Raw genomic sequence first — 21,934 nt, 5'->3', positions numbered from 1 at the left:
CACTGTCAAGTGCTCTAGAGCCGTGATTCTTGTTAAAACAATCAGGGCTACACGTGTCCAAACACAAGACATCACAGTCATCTAGTTTTGCAGAAAATCTCATAATGGCCCAACAGATTTCACACTCTCGCTATAGTGCGTAGCAGGTTAGAGAGCGGTGCTGCTATCTGTGGCGAGCGCTGAAGTGGCCTTTCATTGAATCTCACTGGAAACAAACCAGAGAAAATGCCAGTACAAACTGGAAAGACAAATAAAGCTTTGCAGAGGCCTCCGTGTGTGTCCGGAGTGTTCATTCTTACCCAGGTGCCCTCATTCACCTCGTCCAGCCAGAATGCTTCTCCTGCGATTCTATCCGTTTTCACATATACCCTGGAAATTCAAGCACGGTTTGTGTTAAGCAGAACAACTTGAAATCCCCAAGCAGTGGGGTGGCGCATCTGCTGTCTGTCCAGTAAAACCTTTATTTTACAGGTTGCATTATGCAGCGGTGCATTTCCATCAGGGTTTTACAGTAAAGTATAACCACAGACCTCAGGTGGTACTCATTTCAGATTGTAATTGTCGATCGTGCAGCTTTCTTTTTCTCTTCCTATAAGAGTGCTTACTAAGGCCCTATTACCATTCGTACTTATGGTTAGTGAAAACCCCTAGCCCTTAGTCTTAAACTTTAGTCTGGCCGTTTGTGGTATGGATATAAATAAAATGATATGGCTAGTGGATTATATGGCCACTCCTCTTACTTACCATAAAATTACCCTAGACATAGGATAAGTATAGTAACATATTGCTATCAGAATTTGCTTGGTATTAGTTTTATTAACTCTAAAAACACCCTAATAGCAACACAACTATAACAATGACATTGAAGGGTTATTATAGTTAACTAAAACTTTAATACAGCTACAGTTTTCTTTTCACTTAGTATAACATTTGATTAATTGTGTGGTTTGAAGCATAAAGTACAGGTTTATCAGGAAATGTCCATGTTGTTCTCTTTGGCTCTTTGGTTGGAAAAGGTGCTTTATGTTTTATGCGGTATTCCAGTTTTGTGCACAAGTTTAATTTGAATAGATGGAAACAGTGTTTGTGCTGAACTGAAGTGATTGGCAGCTTCAGTGATTATAAAAGGGAGAGTCTTTGCATGTTTTTTGGGTTTTTTTGTATATTTGAGAAAGTTAAATGCTTTTTAATTGTTCTGTGAGTCAGTAATAAATCTGCGAACTAGACCTGCCGCAGTATATGTTTAGTAGTGTCTACAGTTGTAAAAATGGAAAAAAGAAAGAATTACAAGTTTGTTCAATAAGCCACAGATTTTAAGGTGGTGGCAAAAAAGGTGTGGAATGGGTTAAATCCCATATAAGCAGTAACAATGATGCCTTAGTGAGCAGCAATAACTGAAACAATTTTCTATTTATGTTTTCAAAATGCTGTGGTTTGTAATGTCCCCTTTAAATGTTCCCCACACTGTATATGCATTCTAAGTTAAAGGCCTGAGTTCAGCCCGAATGAGTCCTTGCTCAACCAGTCCCTACCTATATTGCTCTCTATTTAAAACAAAAATATAATGTTTCTATTTTAACAGTGACTAGTTATAGCTCTAGAGGACATTCCAGTGCTCTTTACTCATTTATGCTTTAGCAGAAATAATGTTTTATATATATATTTTGTAGTTTGTAGTATTTTGACAGTCTTGCCGTGATTAGAGTAGCTGGGACTGCTATTCCATTTTCCTAATTCTCGCAAAAGTTAAACGTTTACACATGTGCTCAGTTTGCTCCTATACTGCTGTGTTGTTGGAAAACATTGTTAGAAAGCCCAACTTTGGGTGGCTGCGATGTAAATGTTGCAATTAAATCTTACGAGAGTTTCTACAAAGCCTGTAAAGCTATTGTTATGACAACCAATGGCCGGTTGACACATATTGTGCCTATGGTCTTTTTTTATTAGTTTTATTGAAATGGCAAGTTAAAATGTGAATGAACAGTAATTTGCAGGCTTATTTTGAGGTGAAACTATTCTAATTTATTAATGCAAACTGTATAGATCTGTTGTAATGTGGTCTGTCGTAGCAGTTGTCATCCAATAATTATCAACATTCATTATTCATAATTTTTTTCATTATTTGTTTTGTACCAATCTGAAACTTTCTTGCGTTTTTCTTCACAGGACACACTGGACGTTACATCAAGGCCCTATTCAGCACCAGTCTGATTTTCCTCTTGGCACATGTCAGCTTCCAGATCTGCCTGTATACCATCCCCAGCCTTGATGATGCACTGGGACACAATTGTAAGTCTGACTTGTTTTAAGTGCATGTACTGTCAGAGAGCGCGCATTCTCCTTCATTAAGTATCATTAAGCAGCATTCAGAAAGAAGATGCATTCTTTCATTATAACAACCAAACAAAAACACCCAGCGCAGGATACACAGAACACCAGTGGCTCCACTGAATCTTGCAAGTATGTTTAAATAATAGAATGTTATATTTCCATCGAGCGTGCGAAATACAAAACTGCGGTTTTGATTAAAATACAAAACTGTTGGAAACAATAGGCCATAACAGCCTATTGTTTTTGATGCACAGTAGACAAGTTTCTGGGTCATCTGACCAATCAGAGCAGAGTAGGCTCGTGGAAAGGTGGGGTTTAGAGAGACTGAATCTTAGAACTACTTCAAATGAATCATTTAAGAATTGTAGAAAAATGAGGGGATATTAAATGCATATTTTGTGAAAACACAAAAGTATTGCATGTAAGGCTACTGAAACAATATTAGGAGCCTTAAAAATGGCATAATAAGGGCACTTTAAACTAAATGGTTAGTGGTTGGTCCAGGTAGCAGACCAACGATACTTAACCAAAAAAATACTTAACCACCTAGTTTTGAAATCGTAAATGTTATAAAATATTCTCATGTCATTCAAAAATTCATCTCTGAAAAGCACAGGACCAATGTTGTTCAACCAGTTCTTGCTTTGGATTCACAGATGTCTCGTTTTGGGGTGTAGAAAGCAGCATTTTCACTGCTTGATAAATATATGCAGCACGGCACACAGTTTTGTGTGCTCATCATCTGCTAATTAGGACCTGAAGTGAGTTATTAATAAGAAAATTAAGAGGGGAAGGGCTAGTATGCTTGTTTTGAATCAATGGGAAACTAATGTTTGTGCGGTATATTTATACAGTGTGCGAATGCTGAAAGATTGTGGATTATAGACATGCACATCGACCTCATCATTATTTTTTAGCATTCATGCAAACACTGTTCAGATTCTTCAATCAAAATGATTTAATTCAGATTTAAACAAAAGCTGTCCGTGTAAACATAGATATTGTCATGTGACCTATACAGAAACATACTTTATATCTACATGTACAGCTTCAATTTCTTGTCCCTTTATAAAAAACAACTTAATTCGAAATCCACAATTAAAATGATTGGCTCCAACGTTTTTAAACTGTCTGTTCAATAAACTTCCTGTTTCAATAAGTTGATCCAACTTACCAACTAAAGTGTAAGTCACCTATTAAGAAGCCAGCTATGTTTCAAAACATTAAGATTAAACAGAATTTTCCAACACGGCATTCACAGGTGACTGTGATTTTTGTCAAGCAGGACTTGTTCCTGGATTTAAAACTTTCCAAAACGGCAGTCTGGTCAGCCAAGTCATTTAACTGTAACTCTAACTGTAAACCTTTTCTCTAACTATAAAGCGCTTATGAGATCAGATGAAAGTGATCTGTTGAAACTTAAACCTAAATCCCAGAGATCCACTGATAGGAATGTCTTTCAGTGTTCAACTTGCCAAAATCTCAATAACAAGATATTCAGCGGCCTTAAGTCCCACACGGGACGAAGAGGATTAAGTACTGTAATCCATTTTGAGAAGCCTTATTAGCCGCTCTGATTTGAGATTTGGACGTTGTTTGCCTTCCATTCCCAAATTGTATCATTCACGAGTCTCATGCATCTTTAAGGAGTCGCCAGGCTGACTGCAAAGACTTCATGGGCTTGTAGCCTTTGGCTGACTCTGCCAAAAGAGAGTTCAGTGGCTCATGGAAATGTTTCGGTAGCGTTGTAAAGGCACTTGCGGTTGGGTCATCTTTATGACCTACTCGACAATGTCCAGTACTGTGATTCATTTTATACAAACCTCTCTCTTGCTCTCTCTGTAGGCAGCTCATGGGAGACTCTATCAAGACACGTTGGAGTGTCCAGGTATGTAGAGAATGCAGAGAATGAGAGCATGTATACGTGAGGCATCATGTTGACCTGTTTGAAACCGATCAGAGCTAGATCACGGAGTTAAAAACCGTAAGGCTATTTAACACCCCTGTCTTATTACCAAAAACATATTTAACATTATTTTTTTTTAATGCAGCCAATATTTATGAACTTATAAATAAAGCAGCTTTTTAGAAAACACATGATTTTAATTATTATAATATTTTACTCTCTTATGATCAGATTTAGCAGGTCAGAGCTAGGCGAAGATGAAAGGCCACTTGTTTTACTCAAGTTTCTTGTTAAATTGTTTTATTTTATTTTGATAAATTTTATTTTTGATACGTTTTTAAAAAAAAATTATTTTGACATTTTATTGTTTGTGCGGTTTATACATTTTCTTTATTTTATTCCATTGTATTGTATTACTACCAATTAATTTATTTTTATTTAATTAACATTAAATTCATTAATTTATTAACATTTTCTGTGCTCTCCTTCATAAAAAGGCAACATTTTCCGATCTGTATAATACCGTATTGCTCAGATATAGCATTTAACCAGTGAGTTTGTGGTTGCTCCTGCAGACTTCCGCTGGAAGAACCTTGGAGCATGGTGTGGCTCCTGACGCCAGACCTTGGGATCTTCGTCATCTCTCTGATCACCCTGATACTGTGTAACCGTCTGTTGAAGAAGAGAGAGGAGGGACCCATATCTCACATGTCTACACTTCTCCAAGAGGTGAGCCGAGCATAAACCAGGCCTACTGCTGATCTATTGTTATGTTTGAGCAGCTTATTACGAGACACTGGTGAGTAATACTGGTTTAGTCTGATCCTCGCTCTGCTGCAGTGGCTAGTGCTGGTGTAATCCACAGACTGCTATTTCACCGGCTGGCTGCTGTAGAAGTTGTGTGAGTCAGGATTTCATCATACTTATGGGAGGCAAATATTTGTTTCTGTTCGTCCAGATGGATAAAATGAGCGCTTTAGAGGCAAAACCTTTTATTTAATTTATAAAAGGAAGGTTCTTAATGTTACAAGATTCATAATCCAAAAAAAAAAGTTTTATGTACAGTGGTCCCAAAACAGTTTGAACATATAAACAAGAAATAATATTGATCTACTAGCAATAACACATTTTTATTTAATTTTTTTTTACATATTACTGTTTTCCTTTTTTAATTAATTAGCTATATATTTGTTATTTTTTATTTACTGAAGCTTTGGCAAGCAAATGAGAGATCCTCGGTATCAACTGCATGTTCTGCCTTATTGCATCCATAAAATAATCTGTACTTAGTAGTTTTAGATGCAGGTACATTGTGACCACAAAGTGTGCATGCACCACGCTACCATATTATTGTGGTGCCATCGATTTGAGAATTACCTGTCTATTGAAGTCATGTAAAAATGTGGTTGCTCATTTTATAAGTTAGATGGAACCTTCCGGTCTAAGTGTGTGTTATATCCTCCAGACATTACATAAAAATGCCTCACAAGACTAATGCTGACAAGCCCTAAGTGCCACATCAGGTATATCTTTGGTATATATGTGGTCACTTATTTTGACTGTGTGTACATAAAAGTTTATGGCCCAGAAAGTTTTACTTCAGATTGAAAACTAATAAAATGAAATCTTTCGTAATGCAAGTGTATGTGTTTGTGACCTAGGGACATTTTTCTAAGTTACGTTTTTTACTCGAAGCTTTTGTTCAGAGTTTTGTTTAGAGGTAAGGTTAGAGTCGTAGAAATATATAGTTTAATGCACAGTATAAAAATCATTACGTTTATGGAATGTCCCTAAAAGCATGGAAAACAATTCTGCGTGTGTGAAACAATATGTGCAAAATCATTATTTAAATGAAATGTCATTAAAATATTTAATAACCCTGATCACAAGGTCACAAAAATAAGACAATATCAAGCTGCAAAATGAACTATATTGTACAGCTAAAAGTAGCTGGATGTTGATGAGAGCAGTAGCTGCACTTTTACAAACACACACGAAAAAGTTGGATAGTCTTCCTGACTTGACCAGAATCTGAGCTGTTCATTTTGTAAGTGATCAGACTTGAGTAAAGAGGTTGGCAAAGAGATATTTTAGAATAAAACAAACAGAATTCCCATAGCCCTAAGCGATTTCTAAATAACGTAATATCATAGAAACCTGTAGATGTGCTCTTTTGACTTAGTAAGCAGCACAGAACACCTTAGCAACCACACAGCAGTATCCACAAACAGCAAGTAAACACCTTACACTGAGGAACCAACCCAGTAGCCACTTTTATTCAGAGAATCTTGTATTATGAGCTAATATTATTTGTTAATTGATGTGAATAGTAATGTAAATAGCGCTTCAACATATTGTAAGAATGTACTGTTGGTTGCAGAAAGAATAAAGCTATTAGCAGATACGGGACTTATTTTTTTGCTGAAAGCTTGAACTTTAATGCTTGAAAAATATTTAAATATAAAATAGTAATAATAAAACTTATTTTTAACAATTGATTACATTTTCCCATGTCTTAAAATGTTTGACTCTTTAAATATTTTTCACATGCTGAAAGTTTTGACTTCTCGTCGATCTCCACCCTGTGATGTTTTATGAGATTTTCGCTCTTGTATTTCTTTTTCCATTTGACTCTTTGCACTATTCCAGCACTGTACGGCAACCTAGAGTCTGACAACTTCCTGCTGCTGTTGCCAAGGCAACAACATCAACAAACACCGGCTGGCTGGCTCGCTATGTGTCAGCATAGAAAAATAGGATCTTTATAAGATCAATTAGCAATAGAAGCCCAAAGTGCTAAACCAGGCATGTGTGTCTGTTTTACTGGAATCTAACAATAGAAACCATTTCAACGTTACATATAATGCTTAGATAAATATTATTTCCAGATACCTCCAAACCTGACCTACCCTCAAATGCAGAAGTTAGCTTGATTATGGCAGCTTTGTGAATGTTAACTTTGCTTCAGTTTATGATGTAATACTGCTTTCTGAAAAAGTGGTGTGAAAGTTACAACACTGCAAAAAAACAAACAAAAAAAACCTTTTTTTTTTAGGATTTGTTTTTTCTGGCCAAAACATCTTGAAATTCTAGACATTTCTAGACAAGTAAAATGTATTGTATTGTTTTTAGAAAAAAACTGGTAAAAATTAAGTGAGTTTTTGCTGCACTATTTCAAACTAAAACAAGATCATTTTGCTTACTTCTTCTAAAAACAAGACCATAATTTTTACTTATTTTATATATATATATATATATATATATATATATATATATATATATATATACAAAACTATTGAATCTATTTATTATAGATTGTTAAAACAACTTTCTAAACAGTTCTTTAAAATTCAAAAAAAAGAGTGAATTTCCTAAAAATGAATCCATATTGAGCAGTGATTTTTGAGACATTTGTTTGTATGTTTGTTTTATTTTGTATGTTTTTCTTACTATAACCAAAAAGACTTGCAACAGTGTAAAAACGGCTTCATTCTTCAATTTTGTGCACTGTAGCATTACGACCAACTAACTAAACAATTGCAAAACATTGCAAAGCATTGACCTGCAGTGAGGGACTTTGTTGTGGCCTTGGCACTTCAAGATGAGTTCAGTCAGATGAAATATGTTTATACATATCTCTGCTCTCACTTGTTTTACAGAAGCAGAAATGAAAAGCTACAACAAAGACCAATGTTACAATAAATGCATTATAGTTGTTTTTATTTTACTTTTAGTGCAAACACTAACAAACAATTTTTTGGGAAAACGCAGTGTTGAATAAAATGTGAGCGTTTATTTACTTTTAATCACACATATTATAGATGTGACTGTGTAACGTTGTGATCGGCAGGCGGTAAATTAACTTACGAAGGCAGTTATGAAACTTAAAAATAGCGTAAGCTCTTATACACTCTAATCATTCACGTACACCACACATGCATGGAGTGGAATGAAAAAAACAAAAGGCATTTTCATTACGTCAAACACTACACAACATCCGGCATTTTTCCATCAGGAAACCGTGTTTTGTTTATAGCTTCCCAGGCTGCTACAACGAGCACACCAGAGGACAAGTATACACTGACAAAGTATACAAGGCTCATGGCATTGATATTTTAAAAAGATATCCAAGATACAGTTTTCAGTTGGTCTGCTGGGGGTTTTTTTGGTCTCCGGCATGTTTTTTCAGTTTTTAGTTGTAATTATTGCTGACAGTAAATTAAAACTAATTCTTCTGTTCAGTCTGTTGTTCAGGTGCTGGTCTGGTGTTGTACAATTCTTTTTCGAGAGCATGAAGCAAGTTCACTAATTAAGGTTTGGATTGGCCTGATGGTTTGTTACAGGGGTTTATCCAGAGGGCAGCTGATGTCTTATTGCGGCTCTATGTTTAGTGTTGGAGAGGGTGTTAATAGAGTCACATGAGGCTGTGGAATGAGGGAGGATCTGGACAATGCTGAACACTGATAATGTTATGAGCTGAAAAGACTAGAAGAATCCAACCTTCTTGTGCCCTTGAAGGAGGCTAAAAGAAGGGTCAATAGATCAGGAGGAGGAAAACATAGTTACTTTTGACATTTGGCATAATGTCTGGTCCTCGGTGTTTACGGTCGGTCTTGTGGGCAGACTTGTAATCTCACCCACGGAAAGTCTGACCAATATGGCAAGCTCAAATCTGATTGGCTGATTTCATGCAACTTTCTCGAAACTCTTGCCACTTCAGTATCCATTAGAAAAGTTTGGTTGAAGCTCTGGAAATGCACTGTAAAAATCAAGACTTATTGATATTCTAAAATGATGTATGTATATATGTTGGACTGTCCCCATTAAAAATTATAAAGTCTCCTTTACGCAAAGAACGTTAACTATAGAATGTTAAATGGTCACGACACCATTTATAATGAGCACAGTGTAATTGTTTACATTGTGGTCAAGGATATGGAGAGTGAATGTGGGCAGCCTTGCCATCGTTATCAAAATCTCAGCTTTGGTCCATTTACGTTAAAATGCAACCTCAAACTTTTTAATCTAAAATAGGGTCTGCTGCACTTTCAAAAGTCTGTTTTCAATGGTCGAAAACCCAAGAGTAATGCAAACAACAGGCTTAACCACAGCAAAAAGTTATACATTTTAAAACAGTAAAACACTAGTATAAATATAAATATAGCCTTAATATATAGCCTATAATCTGCAAGTTAGAATGTTTGAGTTAAAATAGTTTGTAAGAGTGGAGTTATGGACGTAGAAGCAAACTAGTGAGTTAATGAATCTTCTTTCACTATTATAATATTTCAGGTCTCTGACAACTTCCACAGTCCTAGTTAACAAACACCTTTTCTAAGATGCAAGATTTTAAAAATCACAATTAATGATACGTGCAGTGGTCATATATAGGTCGATATAGGTTTTTTGAAGGCTGGCGCCAATATCTTTGAAAGCGAGATGGCCACTGGCTGATACAATTTTATTTATTTTAATATTTTAGAAATTTTAAATAATTTGAAAATAGATTTAAAAATATTTCATATAAATTATATTTATTTTATAAAAATATATATAATTAAAAAGGAAGTAGACAACAGGACACTCTGGGAAGTGCGTGCATATATATATATATATATATATATATATATATATATATAATCAAACACTAGAGTGGATGTGCTGAAAAAGCAATTTGTCATATATATAGTGTGTGTGTGTGTGTGTGTGCGTGTGTGTGTGTGTGTAATATAGCATGAAGGCCCTTAGACGTTTTTTTAAAGCATGTGTAATGACAGAAAAAGGCACATTAAGCCCATGGGGCTAACTTGTAAATCCATCTTGATGATTGACGCTATGAGCGGAATCCCAGAACCTGAACAGGTGTGCTTTGACAAATAAGAGGACAGTTTTACTAACATGCAACTAGCATACTGTTTTGTTGATGATTTTTTTAAACAATTAAGTCAGTTTTCAGACTTGTAGTACAGATCATTTGCTTTATTCCAAAACAGGAATTTAAAAGGATAGTCAAATTTGTCATCATTTACTCACCCTCAAGTTGTTACAGTATATTAATTTCTTCCTTTTGCTGAAGGAAAAAAAAATCTATATTTTGAAGAACATAACCAATTGACAGTAGCCATTGACTTCTGTTGTATGGGTGGGAAAGCACTTAATGGCTAGCAGAAAATGTTTGGTTACCTACGTTCCTCAAAATATCTTCTTTTGTGCTCAGTTCTGAGTATGTTCAGGTATTGTGGACCACTTTGACTCCATTGTTCATCCAGATCACTGGTTTTACCCAAAAACGCAGCTCTTACCCAAAAACACCTCATGATGCAAACATGCCTGTCTGGCTCCACAGGCCTGGCCATTGCTTTGACCCTGGGCAGCCAAGAGTAACACACTCTCACGTGTGCGTAAAAAAACATGCCTGCAAAAGCACATTCACCTTTTTGATGTTTTGTACACATTTAACACATTCTGTTTCTTTGCTGTTTCACTCTAGACATTGCATGCGTTTTTACAGTGCTTTCAAAGGCTGACATTCTCAGTCTTGGTTTTAAAGTTTGAAAAAAAAAGAGCACAATTTCTTTTCAGTAGAACCGTAGATTTTCAAAACCGTAATTCTATTTTTTTCATCCCAGCATCATTTCATGTCTCAAGCCTTTTTCATGTCTCTGTTCTCTTCTTTTTAGGATGATGAAACGGAAGATGATGAAGATGATGATGTAGAAGGAGAAGATGAGGGAATGTTATCATGTAGTGAGACGGAAGATGAGGAGAGTCCTTACTCGAGCAGCAGGGCGGCACAGTTAGCTGCCCGTCTGCGTGCCACGGCACAACGCTTCCTCAGGAACATGGGCCGCATCCTGGCTGTCACACTACTAGCGCTAGCTGGTAAGAGAATCAGCAGGTTTAACATAAAGTTGGACATTACAAACAATAAATGATAAGGGATTAAATGGAGGAAGCAAAGGTATAAAATGTGTCAAGAGTAGTTGTGAGATCCTGTCAGTCTTAAACCTGAAATACAGGTTTTGTATGCAATTATTAGATTAAAGAACCATTTTTGGTTCCCCAAAGAACAACTCAGACAAAGGTTCTTTGTCTCTTTCTTACTTTTTTATAATATGAAGAACATTCTTTCACCACAAAGAACCTTTAGTGAAATGGAAAGGTTCTTTATGGAGCCATTTAGACAAAAAGGTTATTATAAAAATGGCATTGTGAAACACCTTATTTTTAAGAGTGTAGATTCGATCATTTGATTTGGTGCAGTCATTATATCTCAATGGACATAACCGTGTAACTGGTTCCAGATTGCAATTGATTTCTCATAGACTTTGTTTTTGAGGGATGGCCAGAAACATACTGCATGCAAGTAAACAAAAGCATTTTGCAAGTGTCTTATTGCACCGTTGCTTCCAATGTCTGTGCGTGCGTTATTATTCAGGGAGCTATCTATAAACACACTGACAGATTAACATGCTCAAGTGTTGCCTTCACCATTACACAAGTTTACCTAAAAAAGAAAACCCAGCCGTAGCTTACTCATTACTCCATGCAATTTCATAGTCTGAGCAGTATGTTTACACAAAACATTTCAACGGAAAGTGCACTTCAAAAAGAACTTAAAAATGTTCAACACTTAATGCATTTAACTGTTGTGGCTTTCTTTATAAAATGTAATTTGGGCCACAGTGATGTTTATAAAACTATGCTAATGTGTAAATAACTAGATGTTATGATGTATTTCAGAGCACCTTGTTAGGTGAAGGTTTTGAGGATAGAAGCACTTCTACAGAGAATGTTTTGGGTCTCATTTTAAAATGTACGTGAATTGGATTTGAATTTATGCATTCTCTTTTCAGGAATCACTTTGCCCTCTGCCTTCTCTGCCTTCTACTTCCTTCTCTTTATTGGAGTGTGCACGTGGTGGGCTTGCCACTTTCCCATCAGCCATCTGGGATTTAATACATTGTGCGTGATGGTGGCTTTCTTCACAGGGGGGCACTTAGTGTGTCTTTACTTGTATCAGAGCTCATTCGCACAAGACATGTTCTCCCCAGCGGGTCTTTGGGCAAGGTATTGTTATCTATTACTCTGCATCTTCTTCACATTTGCAGTACTGTATGTTTTGAAGATTAAAGATTTGTTGAAGCAGTATGTGCACTTAGTTTAACATGCTTATTTGTCCTGGAACAACGTTCCTGTAAACCAATGAGGCTGGTTACCTTGATTTTTAGAAGTTGGACAACATTGGCACCATTCCCTGGACCAACATGTTTTGTTGGTTCTAGGGCAACATTGCTATCATACAGTATGGTTTGAGTTAGGATTAAGCACAAGAGCGTGTTTGGAACGATCAAGTTAATGGTTAGGGTTGAGGTTAGGACATTGTTTTCTTGACAGGAATCTTGTTCCAGAACCAACAAAAGAATGTTGATCCGGGAACTACTTGGAAAATCACAGTGACCGTTATTGGTAGTACTGTGGCGGTATTGTGGTACAGCGGTGACATTCACTTTTAATACCTTGGTACTTTGAATTTGTACTGTGATACTCTAAAATGACCGCATTCAAATAACATAGAAATTCCATTGCTTTTCAGTGTATTCCAAACAGCATGGTAAAATAAGAGAAGATGCCCCATTTTAACATCTTTAGCTTAACATGTACAGAATGATGATGCTTCGGCCAATGTGTTATTGACAGAAAATAAATAAACACATGTTTCTAATTTAGTTAACATAGCACAAGATCTTTGTTGTCAAAAAAAAAAATGTCTGGCAAAAAGCCCCACTAAGTAAGATTTCACAGAACATATAAGCATATAAGTTGTTGTTTATAATTCTTATATTTGGATAATTTAAATGGGTCTTCAATGTAAAATATTAACTATAATTAGTATCCATTGATTGACATGTTTTTACTGAATACATTTAAAAAAAAAATTCAAAAGAAAGACGATTTTAGATTTTTTTTATTTTATTTTCTTTATTCTTTGATGAGTACTATGGAATGATTTAATTATTGTACAATAACCCCATGAATTATATCAAGTTTTTAATTTAGCAAATAATAACATTATTAGCAATATTAACATCATGCCACCAAGCACCGCTGTCCAGTGTTATTTTAGTATCATTGAGCTGCTATTACAGTTATTATAATTTTTAATTATATATATTTTATTATAATATTATAAGTTTTTTCCTTTTTTATTATCTTCATTGCTCAGTGATCTTATTAAAGTTACTGTTCATGTCAAAAATATCATTACTTGCATTCCAAATAGGATTTCAAGTTTCTCACCCCATCTTACTCTACTATGGTTTGTCCATGTTTTTAAATGAGCAGTCTGGTCTGTTGAGGGTCTGTGTTTATTACATGAGGCAGGGTGTGATGTAAATGTGAGAGTTATTGCTGGACTAAAATAGAGCCTCGGGCTGAGGAGGTGAAGGTGGTGTATCCTGCCAGCCTTGCATAACCTACTGAAAAGCAACACCGAGACTTAAGCCTTAGATATCTGGAGAGTGACACCCACACTAACTGGCCGTAAAACCTGGCTTGGTGAGGTTGCCAGATCTGTGCATTTTCCCTGACACACAAATCACTGCTGACCTCTGTGCTGTAGTAGATAACTGTCACAGCTGTCACAGTGAGATAAAACACAGTTTTGTTAGTCATCATTGTCCTTAACATGTCACATACAAAATGTCTCATGCACAATGCTGTCAGATTAAGATTTATAGTGCATGCAAAGGCAAGCATCACTGTACTGTGCATCCATTTCAACAAACCTGTGTGTGCTCAATTGTTAATAATGGTTCTAATTATAATCAATGTTGAAAACAGGTTTTCTTAATTTAAAAAAAAAAAAAAGATGTAGAAACCAGAATATCACAGAAAGTTTTTAACGCACATTTTTTAATGTGCTTTCTTTTTCGCTGCAGACTGTTTGGCCTGAAGGATATAATAAACCCTGGAAACTGTTCCGCTTTTGACATCAACCTCAACACGAATCATGAATGGCCGGTCTACGTCAATCCTGGCATTCTTTTCTTCTTGTACATCTCTGTGACTATTGTGCTGAAAATCAACAGTTCCAGTCTTGGCCACACAGACAAGGTGATTTCACACAATCATTTGTTCGTTAAAAAGGATCATTTGCCCACAGTTCTTTCATCGTTACCTTAATTGAATCAGCCGAATATTCTTGCTGTTTTCCAACCAGTCATGATTGACCATGTCAAGATTATAACCGATATTATATTCCAGCTGTTCACTGAATTTATTTACTTTTTTTCTAGATTAACTGTAATTTTAAAAGATGTTACATACAATAATAGCTACACATTACGCTTGTACCCATGTAAGCCACTGAATAATATTTGAGTCACTGTTTGTGTGCAGTAATGGAGTTTAGATGGTGATTCATATATTAACTGATGTAATGTCTTTCTGTTTGTGGAGGCCGATGAGGGTGGAGCAGTTAAAGCAGCACAGGGTGAGGCTGGAGAGGAAGTGGAGCTCAGACCATGGGAGGCAAGGAGACACAGTAATGACGATGACACTAAGGTAAGAATTGAATCACTGTGGTTCCTCACAAACTCTGCCTATGATTCGTCCTGCCTGTTCTACCTTCAACACAAAACACATTTGTACTAACCAACTTTCACTAAAACAACCTGAGCCCACAATTTTTTTTAAAAACAAGTATATCTCATTCTTATTTTTATTCTCAGTCAAATGGTAGTATGTTAATCAACTGTACTAAGTACAAAAATATAACAATAATAAAATTCAATACAATATACATCCATATTGGTGGCAACTTTTAGTGTTCAAAATACATGTACATCTCAACAATCTTTAGCAGATTTGAACAGGAATGCTTGAATAGGAAAACACCCGAAATGCTTTGCAGTGCTCTTTCATAAATGTAACATAAGCTTGTAGATTGGTTCAGTTTTGTCAAACTAATTTCACAGCTTTTATATAATGTGTTAAGTAACTGATAAAACATATTTGATCACCCCCATCCCCAAATATTTTTTCTTTGCCTCAGGGCGACGTTGCAGTCTATAAAAAACGTTCATTCATTAGCTGGTTCTGATGTGTTTTATTGGGGTTGGAGCTAACTCTGAGGGATAGTTTTCCAGCCCTGATGTAGTGTCATATCATGCACTTCATGGAATGAGATTTTACTCCATGTTAAACCTCAAGAAGCGCTGCTTCTCTGCTGTGAAACAGAGGTGCATGTTACACTTTAGACGTTCCTGCACGTACCTTGCATCTTCCCTTTTTGACTTTATTTGCCTGTATGTATTGTCAATAAGACATCCTGGTTAGGGGTGGGAGCCATGGACCCCTGCCTTAAATATTTAATTAAATAATAAAGATCTGATAAAGTGCTTATGAAAATACATGTCATTGTGTTTTTTTGGTTGATTTTGTTTTCAGCAAACGCTTCTCACCACGGGAGAGTCACCTCTGTCTGAATCACAGATGTCTAAAGAACCTGTGACCAATGGTTCAAGCCATCATGACATAGGTAGGGCGACGTACATTGTGCATTTACACTTAAAGAAGATGCCAGCTCACCTTCAAGTCTGACCGTAAGTTTTATAAGCTTGTTTGTTTGTGCAGGGCCCAGTGGAGAGGCTACGGCCGATAATCCTCTTCGTCTCGTGGGACGAATGATCTTGCAACAAAGTTACATTTGTGCCCTCATAGCCATGATGGTAAACCAAACATTGTCTTCTATCTATAGATGTAAAGCTTTGTGCTGATTATTTAAACGAACAATGTTTTACACCTGAATAATGTGTTTGTGTTCTTGCCCCCTGCAGGTGTGGAGTATAACATACCATAGCTGGCTGACGTTTGTGCTGCTGCTGTGGTCGTGTGTGATCTGGATGCTGAGAGCACGTCAACGCTTTGCAACTCTTTGCTCTCCCTTCATTCTGTTGTATGGTTTAGCTCTTTGCTGTCTGCAGTATGTGTGGGCCATGGACCTAGAAACTGAATTGCCTCAGCACATTGGCACCATGAGCCTGCGCCAGCTGGGTTTGGACCGAGCACAGTACCCCTGTTTGCGGTTGGGAGCCATGGTGAGGACAGTGAAGCTAGTTCATATTGGATAATAATGAAGTTGAAATTCGAAAATAAAACCGGTTTCAACAGAAGTTGGCTCAATAAAAAATACAGGTCGTATACAATCATGTCAATGGCAACATTTTATCTAAAACTCTAAAAATGGACAACACAGAGAGACTTAAACTCACAAGTACCACATAAACAGCCCGGCATATGTGCCAGCCATAAACATTGATATTTAAGCATATATACTCTTCATTTCAGATTCATTCAAGGAAATGAAATTATTAATTACACTTACAGAAACGTTACAGTGAGATTTACAGTAGAAGCAAATAGCCCAATATGTAAATGCTATCAAATTCTCACTGTTCAGTAGGATACCCACAAAACATAAACAGAATTGGTTTTAAAAATGGCTTTTCTGTATTTACAATTTCACAATAATAAAATAAATTAATGACTACATTGATACCTAAAACTGCAAACTTTAAATATCAAATTATATGCAACGTTTAACAGATAAATTGTTGTAATGTTATAAAATCATAAGCTTCACATTTCTGCATTTCAGTATTAAATCCTTAATAAACTGGCCCCATTCCTTTCCACTGTAACTGCCTCACATGTTTTTTATGTCATTTCAGTTTAAAGAAAACAAAGTAGAAGTAGCTTTTTATGCAGTATAATCAACATTCCGTCACGCTTGATTTGTATTGAACTTAAAATGTTCCTTTAATGCAGTGTTTCCCAACACTGTTCCTGGAGGCACACCAAAATCTTCCAACTTATATAGCTCATCAGGAGATTTCCTGAAATGGATGTGTTAGAAAAGGTAGAATATGTATTGTTGGTTGGCCTACACAATTTGGGAAGCACTGCTTTTAGGTAAAAATGCTCAAAGGTCCTGTATAAAATAAAAATTCTGATTGGCTTTATGTATTCGGATACAGATGTCTGCAGTAAACCTTGAAGTTTGTTAGAAATGTAGATGGGAAAACTTGTTCTTACTTGTTACATATTTGCACAATCCAACCACATGTGAACCACATGATCAGTCATTATTCTCATGATGTTTCATAATTCACTGTGAGCAAAGTGTAAATATTGCTTCACTCTTTTCTCTTTATTCTCAGCTGCTGTTCACGTTGACATTTTGGCTTTTGCTGAGACAGTCCGTAAAGGACACGTTCAGCAGGAAGAAGAGAATAACTGCGCCATTGCAGGAGGTCACTACTGGAGGTGAGAGGGAGCGTCAGGAGAGACCATTTTGTTTGCTTTTGTGCCATTTTGTTGATCAAATCTAGAGAGAACAGGACCACAAAGCCAGGAAAGAACAAAAAAAATGATTTCATTCTGATTCATTCAGGAAGTTCAGGAAATGAAATCATTAATCTCTGTCTATTAATCATCATTATTAAAACATTCATAATACCCCTTCTGCTCCACCTCATCTATTCTTCCCATTTCTTGATTTTCTTGGCAAACACACACACACTGCCACCAACAGCCAGTTTAGTTTTCATTATCTTTTTGTTTTCATTTTAAAAGGCCTTTTGCTGTTTATCTGACATTACCACATTCTGCAATACATTTCGACTAATAGAGTTTAGGTTAGTGTATGTGAAAAAAGTCTTTCTAGTGTTTTTATTTAACCTTTAACCTTTATTTAACCTTTTTTTTTTCTTTTTTTTTTTTTTCAAAATTGCTTTATTTTTTTTCAGTGAAATAAAATTAATTCCAAAGGCATTTGCTTAAAGGACTAGTTTACACAAAAATGAAAATCCAATTTTTTTTCATGCTCAATCCAAGCCTGTATAAAAGAATGTTTTTTCTCAAAATATAAAGAATACTAAGAACATATAAAGTTATAACCATGTCAATATTTTCTAAATATTAACTGTGTGTGTGTGTTTATATATAAATAAATATACACATGGATAGTTGATGTATCTGCTCGGTCTGACAGCAAAAAAATATATATTGGCTTTCATAATATTCAAGATAAATGCTGTTTGTAACTCTAAAAATGAAAATACATTTTTCTCATGTTATCTGTATGTTAGCAAAAATCTCACACCATAGGACAGAGTCCAATTTTTCTTTGTCAACTATCCATATACATATATTCTGTAAACGAATATTTACTTTTATTTTGGATGCGATTACTCACGATAGCACTGATACAAAGTCATAAAAACCTGTGCTTTGAGTGGTTAAACTCTTCTCATTTTGGGGTTTCTCATTTGACCGCAAGGTAGTTTTCTCTTTCTATTTCAGAGAGCACAGGTCGAAATGAGTCGATTTTGAAGGTGTTTGGTGGGCTGGTGATGAGTCTGTACGCTAAGTACTGGATCTACGTGTGTGGAGGCATGTTCATCATGGTCAGCTTTGCAGGAAAGCTTGTAGCCTACAAGATCGTCTACATGCTGCTATTTCTGCTGTGCCTGTGCCTGTATCAGGTATACTTTTACCAGCCCACATACAGTTTGAGATGTAATGTTCTTCACTAAATTTAGTCATAAAAATGAGCAAAAAATACTCTGTGTCCTTAGGTGTACTATTCTCTCTGGAGGAGGTTGCTGAAGGCATTCTGGTGGATGGTGGTGGCCTACACCATGGTGTTGCTCATTGCTATATACACTTTTCAGTTTGAGGACTTTCCAGGCTATTGGGGAAACTTCACTGGATTCACAGAACAGCAGTATGTCCTGATGTAGTGTTTACTACTTGTTAGTGTTTTAAAGGATATATGAAAAGAAGGACCTTAATGTCATTCCAAACCCATGTTCATTTATGTCTATGTGGAACAGCGAAAAAGAGCTGATGTTGGAATTGTCATTTCTAGGTACATTTCCCGTGTTAATTGCATGTGGTTCTCCATCTTTAGGTTGGCTGACATAGGACTGGAGACGTTTAAACTGTCTGAGCTCTTCACCAGTATCGTGATCCCAGGCTTCTTCCTGTTGGCCTGTATTCTACAGCTTCACTACTTCCATAAGCCTTTTATGAAGATCACAGATCTGGAGAATGTCACTCCCATTCACAGGCATGAGCACTACCCCTGAACAAATGCATTCATATATTCAAGACTAATTTTTATTTTACCCAAATAAAATGCATTTTTTTAAAGTATTTATTTGTAGTTAATTGTTAACACTATAAATTCTGAATGCTATTTAGAATTATTTGTACATATTTTCATAACCGTTTCATTATCCTTTGATGTCTAAAAAACTGAAACACAACATTCAGAGCTAATGCAAACTGACCAAAGCTCAGCTGATCAGTTTTATAAGTCAGATGTTAAAATAATTTTTTTCCAGTGCTTTTTTCATATAAACACACCACATTTATTGGAGCAGTGTCCTTAATTTCTGACAGTTAATTGCACACATTACTAAATTCAGAAACTGAATGTGACATCCCTAGATTCCATTTTATTTTAAGGTGTCCTTGTTACAATGTAATTAAACATTTAAGCTCAGAGGGATTTTAATTAACTCCATTATTACCTGATTAAAAAATTACCTGAATATCACAAAATTAAACATTGTATTGCTGTATTTGGGAATGTATTTACAAATGCTTATTAATACATTTTCTTGTTAGTCATAAAAATTCATTATTAATACTTAACATTTTATTGCCAAATTGCAAATTCCTTTATACTATCTCATTTTAGTTTAATTAACTAAACTTAACTCTGTTAGATTTGTTGTATTTGTTGCATTATTGTTAGTTATATATTTTTTCTTTGTATGTAGCCCATTTTTAGCATTTAAAATATAAAAAAAATGCTGACTATTATTTTAAAACTTCTTTTGATATTAAAAAATGTCTTTTACTGTTTACTTTTTTTCTTTTTATATGATTCCCATGGCATTTTTTTATATCTCCGTTTAACCAGTGGCATTCCCTGAGACTATTTGGTAGAATATTAGAATTTTTTTTTTAATTATCACTTATAGTGCTGTTGTTGATCTCCCCACAGGAAGAGAGGTATAGAGAATCCGGATTTGGTTCGATCCACTGAAGAAGTAAGATTTGAGGAGGAAGATCTCATTACAGAGCAGGGTGATGATCCATCAGAGGTTGACGGTGAGAGTAATGCTGCTTCTGTATTGGTGCAACTCAATGAAAGCAATTTTTAACGTAATATTGTCCAGTACTCTTATGTCAACATACATATCTAATTTTACTTTGCATTTTTTCTCTTTTTTCAGAGGCGATACCCAGCAAATGGGGACTGGTGATGGACAGACTAATGGTTCTGTCTAGAAAGTTCTCTGACACCTTGACACATGTCCAAAGCTTCATTTGGAGAGTGTTGGAGCTTCACATCGTCAAAATTGTGGCTTATTTTGTCGTCTGGGTGGCGCTATTGGAGGTCTGCACACTCTCATATTTACGCCAGTTTATTGTGTCCGTTTCATAACCTGCAGTTATTTATGTAGTTTCTCAGCACACCAAAGAAACCGCCATCTGCTTCCGCCTATCTTGTTATGAGGTGATAATATGTCAGTGTTTCACACCTCACTTGCCTTGTATTTACTTTCTTGTTTTCCCCTTTCATTCATAGCCATCTGCAATGAACTTGGTTCTGGTGGTGCTGTGGAGTTTTGCCATGCCTTACGGCCGTTTCAGAGCAATGGCCTCCTGTCTCTCCACCATCTGGGTTTGTGTCATCATCGTTTGTAAGATGCTGTACCAGCTCAGTGTCGTCAACACTGCAGAGTACTCCAACAACTGCACTGTGGTAAGACACGCATGCTTGCAAACACACTTTATGCACTGTTAGGTGTGTTTCTGCATCACTATTACTGTAGCTTCTGTCATTTGAAGTTATTTCATTTCATATTTTTGCATCTGCTACTGTGTAATAAAGATATAAATGATAATATAGTGTGTGTGTGTGTGTATAGATAGATATATATAGATAGAGAGATGGATGGATAGATTACATATTTTTTTCTTTTTGTCATACAGAACAACATACTCTACTCAGAGCAGCATATTATTATGACGTCTGCACGAGAAGACATTCCCGTTTACTAAATAGAAATGTAAAATTCTAGTTTATACTTACCTAAGTACTTTTAAACACATTTATGCAGCAAGCACTCACTTCCTCCCACACGTGTACCAAGATTAACAACAGCAACACCGTCTCGCTCAAGATTTGTGCGATACTTACGTCTTGGCACCCCGCTGGTCTCATAAACTTAGCACTAATTAAACAAATACCCTCAAGCGTGGATGAAGTTGATGTGTTTAGTCTTGCGTTTTATCGGTGTTTGGGAAAAAAAGTGAATTGTTATTCTCAGGTGATTTACAAACGCTACGGCTATTCCTCAGGCTTGCTGTTAAAAAGGCTTGCGTTTATCGCCGTATATAAATGGCCAAACTTTCCTCTTCAGTGCAATTAGTCTGTTCTGCTGGCAGAATTTCGCCTCGCAGCCTGAAAGATGTCTAGCAGACTTGAAATGTTCCTTGTGTTTCTCGCTAGTTTGTTTCTTTCCATTCAGTAATTGTGAAGTGTCCTAAACAGATTTCACCATGATGTAGCAACAAGATGTTATGTTGGTAACCTTTCACTTTCAGTGAGGA

The 21,934-nt window shown here is 36.0% G+C and overlaps 1 protein-coding gene across 1 annotated transcript in view; it reads left to right on the top strand.

Annotated features, from left to right (window-relative positions):
* piezo1 (piezo-type mechanosensitive ion channel component 1) overlaps positions 1-21,934 on the top strand; it is a 71,398-nt gene that overhangs the window by 29,259 nt on the left and 20,205 nt on the right. The window contains exons 3-19 of the mRNA XM_043245617.1: positions 2,167-2,289; positions 4,177-4,219; positions 4,813-4,966; positions 10,918-11,119; positions 12,094-12,307; positions 14,179-14,353; positions 14,699-14,803; positions 15,689-15,779; positions 15,875-15,969; positions 16,078-16,338; positions 17,461-17,566; positions 18,605-18,786; positions 18,880-19,028; positions 19,215-19,373; positions 20,319-20,425; positions 20,551-20,714; positions 20,907-21,083. Of these exons, the coding sequence (XP_043101552.1) occupies positions 2,167-2,289; positions 4,177-4,219; positions 4,813-4,966; positions 10,918-11,119; positions 12,094-12,307; positions 14,179-14,353; positions 14,699-14,803; positions 15,689-15,779; positions 15,875-15,969; positions 16,078-16,338; positions 17,461-17,566; positions 18,605-18,786; positions 18,880-19,028; positions 19,215-19,373; positions 20,319-20,425; positions 20,551-20,714; positions 20,907-21,083 (2,507 nt within the window). The remainder of the gene's footprint in view (positions 1-2,166; positions 2,290-4,176; positions 4,220-4,812; positions 4,967-10,917; positions 11,120-12,093; positions 12,308-14,178; positions 14,354-14,698; positions 14,804-15,688; positions 15,780-15,874; positions 15,970-16,077; positions 16,339-17,460; positions 17,567-18,604; positions 18,787-18,879; positions 19,029-19,214; positions 19,374-20,318; positions 20,426-20,550; positions 20,715-20,906; positions 21,084-21,934) is intronic.

This window comes from Puntigrus tetrazona, chromosome 7 (genome assembly GCF_018831695.1).
Source record: "Puntigrus tetrazona isolate hp1 chromosome 7, ASM1883169v1, whole genome shotgun sequence".
NCBI lineage: Eukaryota > Metazoa > Chordata > Actinopteri > Cypriniformes > Cyprinidae > Puntigrus > Puntigrus tetrazona.
Note: the sequence above shows the minus strand (reverse complement) of the source record. Positions and strands in the feature narration are given on the sequence as shown.